The sequence below is a fragment of the Branchiostoma floridae genome, chromosome 15 (assembly GCF_000003815.2).
Source record: "Branchiostoma floridae strain S238N-H82 chromosome 15, Bfl_VNyyK, whole genome shotgun sequence".
Classification (NCBI taxonomy): Eukaryota; Metazoa; Chordata; class Leptocardii; order Amphioxiformes; family Branchiostomatidae; genus Branchiostoma; species Branchiostoma floridae.
Genome location: NC_049993.1, coordinates 2,299,662 through 2,309,863, shown reverse-complemented (window position 1 = coordinate 2,309,863; position 10,202 = coordinate 2,299,662). Strand labels below are relative to the sequence as shown.

The following is a 10,202-nucleotide window of genomic DNA, read 5'->3' as shown; positions in this document are numbered from 1 at the left end:
AGTCGCATCCAGGATGTATACAAGATAAACGTACGAGCCCTTAAAAACTTTCATGCGCGACAAATATATGTGTGCACATTAATACCTTATCATTTCCCTTCTGTCCACCGAACAAAAAGTATGCCTCACGTCTGCGAAATTTGTGATCGGGAATTTGATCGTGCGTTCAACCTCGAGCGTCATATGGAAAGAAAACACCGAGACAAGTCAGATGTTGCCTCGGGAGAAGTCGTCGTTGATGCCGAGACGGGCTCTTACCGGGAGCGCGATGTTTTCGACGACTCTGACGTGTCGTCTGAACACGATACGGACACGGTTGGTTCCGAAGATGGGGGTTCGACGGCGTCACAAGATGAAGAAAACGTCTCGGACGCCGAATCTGTGATGGGCTCTGAGCAGGGAGACTCCACAGAAGAAACCGACAGCGCTCAAAGTGGTTCCGATAGTGATACAGGGACAGATGTGTCCTCCGGGACGGTATCATCTGATGACAGTGAACGTACCGGCTACGACAGCGGCTACCACAGCGGTGACGACGAGGAGTGGACACTCTATCGAGACTGGTCCATCGCACTACCTCACCAGCCAGGCGATGTTCCTCAAAGTGTCATCAAACAGACGAAGCGCGCTGGCAAAAAGTTTTATCTAATAGAGTTCGCTGCGTTGCCTCGTTACAGTAATGAGATCGAATACGGCAAGAAGTGGGTCTCAGAACAGACACTGATGAAGAAATATGGTTACCTCGTCCTGAAGTAATGTGAGGTCGCCATATCGTTTGCAGTACAACTTTTCTTTCCTGATGTGATACCATGTTTCACATATAGGACGAAATATACGTTGGTTATGAATTCCTTGATATATTTTTTATACACGTCAAGTGATAGGATCACCGTACACTAATGTCTTTTGTGTTGTTGTGTTGATATATGTCTACATAACAGGCACGTACATGGCAAATACGTATGCGTTACTTAACACGAATATACTTACTCACTAACTCCGGAGCATACTCCGGAGCAGTTTTTTTACTCCGGAGCAGTGTTTTTACTCCGGAGCAACACGTATAGTTACTCCAAAGCAATGATTCACTGCATGTACATATAAATGGTATATATTTGTACGTACATGACAAATATACATACTTACAACAAATATACTTACTCATTTACTCCGGAGCATACTCCGGAGCAATATTTTTACTCCGGAGCAGTGTTTTTACTCCGGAGCACCACGTATAGCTACTCCAAAGCAATGTTTCACTGCATGTACATATAGATGGTATATGGTCGTACGTACATGACAAATATACATACTTACAACAAATATACTTACTTACAACAAATATACTTACTCACTTACTCCGGAGCATACTCCGGAGCAGTATTTTTACTCCGGAGCAGTGTTTTTACTCCGGAGCAACACGTATAGTTACTCCAAAGCAATGTTTCACTGCATGTACATATAGCCGGTATATGTCCGTACATACATGACAATTATACTGTCTTACAACTAATATGCTTACTCACTTACTCCGGAGCATACTCCGGAGCAGTGTTTTTACTCCGGAACAACACGTATAGCAACTCCAAAGCAAGGATTCACTTCACGTACATATACATGGTATATTTTCGTACGTAAAACTAACCTGTACGATAAAACTAGATAAAATAACGAAAAAAGGAAGGCCTCCCGGCGTTTAGCCTTACGGCCAGGGCAAGTAAGGGCATGTCTCACGAGAGGGGGGTGGGGGTGGTGTTAGGGGGGGTGTAAGAATTTCCTCGGTGGGTAGGAAGGTCGACCTGAGCCTTGGTTCAACCCAAAAAAAAATAGATTGATTAAAGAAAAAGGCGTAGAGCCTTACAACCAGGCCAAATAAGGGCATGTCCCTCATGATTGGAGGGGGGGGGGTCAGGGGGGGTCATTGGAGGGTGTCATAGTTACCTTGGTGGGTCAAAAGGTCGACTTGACCCCTCTTTCACCCCTATCCAGAGCTCAGAAAAATACCCCTAGACTAGACCGTCAGACGATGACCTCTGACCTGCGCCTGCTTTGCGCCTGAATAAATAATAGCAGCGTGTCCCTACTATACTACTTACACACAACAAACAAAATTTAAGATTTCCATGCAACTATTTCTTATGCCACGCCACGCCACCTTGTGCACTCCTAGATTAGATTCATCGCTTTACACATTTATGGTCAATATAATTGTTAATACTTCTGTCGGTTCGCGGAATCTGATATCTGTTACTTTTTTTTCAGGTCGCACAAGCCAGGCTGGACAAAGTCACCAGGCAGACCATAGAGAACTGACAATGAAGCAAGAGTCGCAAAGACATGATAGATTTAGAAGAAACGACGAATCAGAAGAAGAAAGCACAGATAAAACGATGGAAATGCAAACCCTTTCATTACCAAAGGAGTCAGCAAAAATAACGTTGGATGACAAAACAGAAACACAAAACCGTGTGCAAAGCAGGACGGATGTTACATATCCTACTGATCATACTAATGGAATTACGGTGGTTGAGCGAACTGAACGAACTACCTATTCCGACCTTGTGAGAAACACAATGTCATTTCATACGGGAAGGACTGAAAAAATGTCGTCAGAATCGTTGCAAACAACGGATATTCTGTCGACAATGCTTGAGGATAAAGAGAGAACGTTGGAGACAAAGTCTCAAAGTACAGGCCACAGAACTAGTTCATCAACTACAGAAGATGTCATGACATCAGAGAGACATCCAACCGAGTCATATTCTATGGAACCCAGTACTGTAAATATAGGAGATACAACGGAATCTACATCATTGCAGACTCTGATAATGCCTACAACGGTTGGACAACCTGTGGAATCAACGACTAGAGGTACTATAGATCAGGGAACTTTTACCAGATTCGAAACAACTCGGCAATATACAGATGTTGAGAGTCCGTTGCCAACAATTTTGCCTACCACAGAAGCCTCTACACTCGCCGGTTTGGATACCATAAGAGAGGTAACGTTATACCATGTTTTATTTACTGTCAACTGTATTACTTACATTAACAACATGATCCACCTCAGAAACAAAATGTTTTAGTGTGCCTAAACTTTTCCACCCGCTTAGATTTAACATAACTGTTTAATAGAGGTATATATACACTTATTAACATTAGCCCTTTTCAGACCGGGCCTTTTTGGTAATTCTGGGCCGGGAGTGCTTTTGAAGCTTACATATGATCACTAAATTTTGTGTAGAGTAAAGATTAAGTATAAGAAACGAAGGAAATTCGACGTCATTTTGACGCAACATGACGTCATTATGGCGTTATTTATATGATTGTATTAGCTAGAACCATGGACAAAAAGGTATTCCCAGAATACTTTAAGGTATGCTACACATTGTAAGAGGAAGTGTTGATTGCAGAAAATGTCTGCTACGACTTCTGTTGCCAATACCAACATCAATGACGTCGAAATAATGTTATAAAATGACGCCATACATATTTGATTTCCCTTATCCACGGTAAAACAAAGTGTTTCAATGTGGCCCAACTTTCCCGCCCTATTAGATTTGCCACAACTATTTGTAGAGGTATACATACACTAACCTTAACAATGTCCGGGCCGTTCTCTATCCTAAATACAAGTACAACATGAGTGGGCCAGAGACTGAGTATGTATACGGTGAAAGTAGCACCCCGTCCTTCTTTAATGTTTAACACACACTGTACTCTATGGCTTCCAATTGTAGTCTATAATACCCCCTTTCCACTAGGATGGCGCTCTCACCGCGCTCTCTCTGCGACCTAAAATTTGACATATCGTTCAACAAATTGTCTAGAAAAGAAACGAATCTTTTTATAGTGTGTGAGTTTTGTTGTCTTCTCGGTCACACTTTTACATTTTGTATGATATACCCCGTGTGAAAGCGAAGGATACACATACCCTATGTAGGTCGCAGTGAGAGCACAGCGACAGCGCAGCTCAATCACCGTCTAGTGGAAAAGGGGTCTTAGATACTATCAATTGCTCTACTCTCCACAGACATCAACAGCTGTGCTATCAGAAACAGAGACATCTTTAACCACCACAAAAGCTCCAAACACGGTATTTGAGGACACAACTCCAAAGACAATATACAAGAGCTCCACGACACAACTTTCTTCTTCAAGTCAAACTACATCCACGATTTCATACTCAACTCCACAAACAACAGAGATGCATAGCACACAATCACAGTATCCATCGGTACCGTCAACGACTACAACATCAACTGAAACAATCAGTGAAGATATCTTATCATCGGAGGTGCCAACAACGCTAAATCCCACAAACGAAAGAACAACTTCTTCAAGCTTGAGCTCACAAGCCACGACACAAACCACGCACACAACCAATGCAGGACCAACTTCTATCTCACCCTCCACAACAGAGCAAAGAACAACACTTCTCATCCCCAAAGATACTTCAACAATCACATTTCTTGAAGAGACCACAGTTCCTGGCGAGGCAACTGTACAGAAAAGCACACAACGATCACCTACACTAAGATCTACCTTAGACACAACCACACAATCGAAAACGTCTCATGGGTTGAGTACGAATGGAAGAGGGTTTGCTACAACACAGTTAACGACAGAGCAAAGCACACTCACACCTACCGTTGAGGAGACAACAGTTTATAAAACAACGGTGCAAACCAGCACAAAAGTACCATCCACACTCAGGTCTACGTTCGATGCAACCACACTGTTAGAAACGACTCAGTCAAGTACGCAGGAAACAAGTTTAGCTACATTGCAAGGAGCCACAGAGCCAAGTACGCGGGCGTCTACTCTCGAAGAGACTACGGTGCATGAGAAGACAACGGTGCACATCAGCACAATAGAACCGTCAACTATCATTGCAGAAACGACTGAAGAGCCAAGTACACAAGAAAGCAGGATTTCTCAAACTGAGGTAACACCGGGGCAAAGCACACAGGAATTAACTTTTCCTGAGACTACAGTCCTTGTCAAAACAACGGACCACACCAGCACAGTGAAACCGTCGACAATGCGATCCGGTCTTGACTCCACGGCACTGTTGGCAACGACTCATGACCAAAGGACGACTGGAGGCAGATTCTCTACAACGCAAGTAGCAACCGAGCAAACTGAATCTACTCTTCATGCGACTACTGCTTCTGACGAGACAACAGTACAAACCAGCACTGAGGAACCGTCGACAATCATGTCCATTATTAAAGCCACTTCTCTATTGGAAACAACTTCTGAACCAAGCACGCAAGGTAGCAAGTTTACTACAATCCAGGTAACAACGGAGAAAAGCACACCAGTATATACTTTGAAAGAGACTACGGTCTCTGAAGAGAAAGAAACAACGGTGGAAAGCCACGCAGAAGATGTGTCGGCAATCGGTTCTACTCTCGACACCATAACACTTTTGGAAATGACTCAGAAAAGTACGCAAGGAAGTGAGTTTACTACAATGCAGGTTACAACAGAGCAAAGCACTCCATTGTCTACTTTGAAAGAGACTACGGTCCCTGAAGAGAAAGCGACAACGGTGCAAAGCCACACAGAAGATGTGTCGGCAATCGGTTCTACTCTCGACACCGTAACACTTTTGGAAATGACTCAGAAAAGTACAAGAGGAAGTGAGTTTACTACGATGCAGGTTACAACAGAAATAAGTACAACTGGGTCTAATTTTTACGATACTACTAACTCTGAAGAGACAACAGTGCACACTAGCACAAAAGAGCCGGTGACAACCAGTTTTGACGCCACAACAACGTTGGAAAATACCCATCGACCAAGTACACAAGAAACTACAATACGCGGATCAACAGAGCAAAGTACGCTGTCATCTACTGGTGAAGAGAGCACGGTTCTAGACGAGACAACCGTGCACACCAGCACAGAAGAACCAAAGACAACCCGCTCCACTCTTGACACGACTAGTCAGTCAAATACGCAAGGAAGCATATTTTCTACGGTGCAGGTAACAACAGAACAAAGCACAACTGAATCTAATCTTCTCAAGACGACGACAACTGCCCCTGACGAGACGACAGTGCACACCAGCACAATAGAACCGGTGACAACCATTCCCATATTTGACACAACAACACAGCTTGAAACGACTCATCAGCCAAGTACGGAAGAAAGTATTACGTCTACAACAATGCAGGTAACAAAGCTCGCATCTACTTTCGAAGAGAGCACCGTCCCCGACAAGACGACAGTGCACGCCAGCACAGAAGAACCAACGACAATCAGGTCTGCCCTTCACACAACCACATTGTCGGGTAAGACCATTCAACCAAGTACGCAAGCAACCAGGTTTCCGACAGTGCAGGTTACAACGGAGCAAAGTACGCAGACATCTACTCTCGAAGAGAGCTCTGCCCCTGGCAAAACAACAGTACAGACCAGCACAGAAGAACCTTCGACAATCAGGTCTACACTTCACACAGCGACATTGTCGCGAACGACCCGTCAACCAAGTACGCAAGCAACCGAGTTTCCAACAATGCAGGTTACAACGGAGCAAAATGCGCTGACATCTACTCTAGAAGAGATCACATCTACTGATGAGACAACGGTAGTAACCAGCACAGAAGAACCGACGACAACCAGTTCTATCCTTGATACTACAGAACCGTTGGAAACGACTCAACAGCCCACACAAGAAACAAGTTTAACACCAACGAAGGGAGCAACATGGAAAAGTACTTTGACATCTACTCCCAAAGAGACTACCCCTTACGATACCACAGCGCAGACCATTACAGAAGAACCATCGACAAGCAAGACCACCTTTCGCAAAACCACATTGTCGGGAACGACCGTTGTACCAAGTACGCAAGCAACCAGGTTTCCGACAATGCAGGTGACAACGGAACAAAGTACACTGACATCTACTCCTGAAGAGACCCCTGGCGACACAACTGCGCAAGCCAGCACAGTAGAACCGTCGACAATCAGTTCCCCCCTTGACACGACATCAGTGTTAAAAACAACTCACCAGCCAAGTACGAAGGGAAATAGTTTTTCGACATTGCAGGTAACAACGGAGCAAAGCACACTGGGATCTACTGATACCACAGTCCTTGGTGAAACAACAGAACACACCAGTACAGAAAAACCGCCGACAATCAAATCCACCCTTGGCACTACATCACTATATGAAACGACTCAACGCCAAAGTACGGAAGGAAATAGGCTCTCGACTTTGCAGGAAACAACGAAGCAAAGTACACTGACATCTACTCCTGAAGAGACCCCTGGCGACACAACTGGGCAAGCCAGCACAATAGAACAGTCGACAATCATTTCCCCCCTTGGCACAACATCACTGTTAAAAACAACTCACCAGCCAAGTACGCAGGGAAATAGTTTTTCGACATTGCAGGTTACAACGGAGCAAAGTACTCTAGCATCTACTGCGAAAGAGACCACAGTCCCTGGCGAAACAACAGAACACACCAGCACGGAAAAACCGTCGACAATCAGTTCCACCCTTGATACAACATCACTGTTGGAAACAACTCATCAGCCAAGTACACAAGGAAATAGGCTTTCAACATTGCAGGTTACAACGGAGAAAAGTACACTTACATCTACTCTTGAACAAAACACAGTTCCCGATGAGACAACCAGTGAATTTATCAACAGTCACCAAAGAAATGACGGCAACAGATCGCTCTTCTTCAACAGCAGTTATATCAGAACTGCCAACAACTGTTCATATCTCTACGGAAAGACCAACGACAACCGATGACACAACAATTGAAACATCAACGGAACCACTTACCATTCAGTCAACATCTACATCGTCTTCAAAAACAGCTCACAGTACTCAAACCCCGACATCCTTTGATACGTCAACGATACCGACATCAAATGCGCACACTACACAATACTTGAGTTCGCCTATTCATAGCACAGCTGTACCTACTTTGCCTACCTCTCAGGAACAGACCACCACTTCGGTCAAAACAAATGCTCCAACCACTATATCACCTACAACGGAGTTAACAACATCTTCGTCAACTGTCGTTACAACGCCAACAACAATTGTACTGGATACAACGACAGATTATATGACAACCCACCATTCTCCAAGCCAAAAAACAACATCAGAACCTGCGTCTACAAGCGGTTCCACAAAGGCAACGACAACTAAGCTCACAACTGGCCACACAACAATACAGTCTACTCCGCAGTCGACTCTAGATACAACCAAAAGATCGTCATCTACCACCTCGTCTCAAGTAACCACCGTTCTACAAAGTACAAAAGTTCCAAGCACACTATCGCAGAGGTTAGAGCAAACAACTTTAGCAACATCCGGATCACCTTCCACACATGAAACTTCGACATTCGTAAAAACTTCATCTGCAACGTCGACGTATCATTTATCAACTGGTCAGACGACAAGACAGGCAGCAACGACGGAACCTACGTCAACAAGGGTCTCCACGGAGGCTACAACAAACATTCTCACCACGAACTCAGAAAAGAGCACGCCAGCATCTAGTCCTAAAGGGACCTCTGTCTCTGACCAGTCAACAGTACTGACTAGTACCCAAAGACCATCCACGTTGGAGTCCACCATTGATACAACTGCAATGTTGGCTACGACACACCAGTCAAGTACGCAAAGAACCACCTTTCGCACTGTACCTGGCACAAAGGAACCAACTACACTGACATCTACTCTCGCTGAGACAACAGCCCCTACTGTAACAACACTTCAGACCAGCACACAAAGAACAACCAGATTTTCCACTCAAGGCGGCAGCACATTGCAAGATGATTCGACCCTTGGCACTACATCACTATATGAAACGACTCAACACCAAAGTACGCAAGGAAATAGGCTTTCGACATTGCAGGGAACAACGAAGCAAAGTACACTTACATCTACCCCTGAAGAAACCACCGTTCCTGATGAGACAACAGAGCATATATCAACAGTCACCAAAGAAATGACGGCAACAGATCTCTCTTCCTCAACAGCAGTTATGTCAGAACTGCCAACAACTTTTCATATCTCAATGGAAAGATCAACGACGTCCAAGGACACAACAGTTGAAACATCAACGGAACCACTTACCACTCAGTCTTCGAAAACAGCTAGCAGAACACAAACTACGACATCCTTTGATGCATCAACGATGACAACATCAAATGCGCACACTACACAATACTTGAGTTCGCCTATCTATAGCACAGCTGTACCTACTTTGCCTACATCTCAGCACGCGACCACCACTTCGGTCACAACAAATGCTCCAACCACTATATCTCCAACAATGGAGTTAACAACACCGATATCTACTGAATCACCCACCATATCCAAATCTTCGTCGACTGTCGTTACAACGCCAACAACAATTGTACTGGATACATCGACAGATTATATGACAACCCACCATTCTCCAAGCCAAAAAACAACATCAGAACCTGCGTCTACAAGCGGTTCCACAGAGGCAACGACAACTAAGCTCACAATTGGCCACACAACAACACAGTCTTCACCGCAGTCGACCATTGATACAACCACAAAGTTGCCAACTACCACATCGTCTCAAGTAACCACCGTCCAACAAAGTACAAAAGTTCCAAGCACATTATCGCAGACGTTAGAGCAAACAACTTTAGCAACATCGGGATCACCTTCCACACATAAATCTTCCACTGTCATAACAACTTCATCTGCAACGTCGACGTATCATTTTTCAACTGATCAAACTACAAGACAGGCAGCAACGACGGAACCTACGTCAACAAGGGTCTCCACGGAGGCTACAACAAACATTCTCACCACGAACTCAGAAAAGAGCACGTCAGCATCTAGTCCTAAAGGGACCTCTGTCTCTGACCAGTCAACAGTAGTGACCAGTACCCAAAGACCATCCACGCTGAGGTCCACCATTGATACAACTGCAATGTTGGCTACGACTCACCGGTCAAGTACGCAAAGGACCACCTTTCGTACAGTACCTGTCACAGTGGAGCCAACTACGCTGACGTCTACTCTTCCTGAGACCACAACACCTACTACAACAACACTTCAGACCAGCACACAAGAAACAACCGGATTTTCTACTCAAGACGGCAGCACATTTCAAGATGATTCGACCACCGGTCAATCTTCAGTACATTCCCCAACTCGAACGACTGAAGTAATCATCCCGACC

General features: G+C 44.6%; 2 protein-coding genes across 2 annotated transcripts in view; both read left to right on the top strand.

The window, feature by feature from the left end:
- Positions 1–4,207: 4,207 nt before the first annotated feature.
- LOC118432157 (A-agglutinin anchorage subunit-like) lies at positions 4,208–8,182 on the top strand. Its single transcript, XM_035843686.1, has 2 exons — positions 4,208–7,028; positions 7,971–8,182. Exons 1-2 carry the CDS (start codon positions 4,208–4,210, stop codon positions 8,180–8,182), a joined length of 3,033 nt encoding a protein of 1,010 aa, XP_035699579.1.
- A 445-nt stretch (positions 8,183–8,627) lies between these two features.
- LOC118432156 (flocculation protein FLO11-like) overlaps positions 8,628–10,202 on the top strand; it is a 9,751-nt gene continuing 8,176 nt past the window's right edge. The window contains exon 1 of the mRNA XM_035843685.1: positions 8,628–10,187. Within this exon, the coding sequence (XP_035699578.1) occupies positions 8,628–10,187 (1,560 nt within the window). The remainder of the gene's footprint in view (positions 10,188–10,202) is intronic.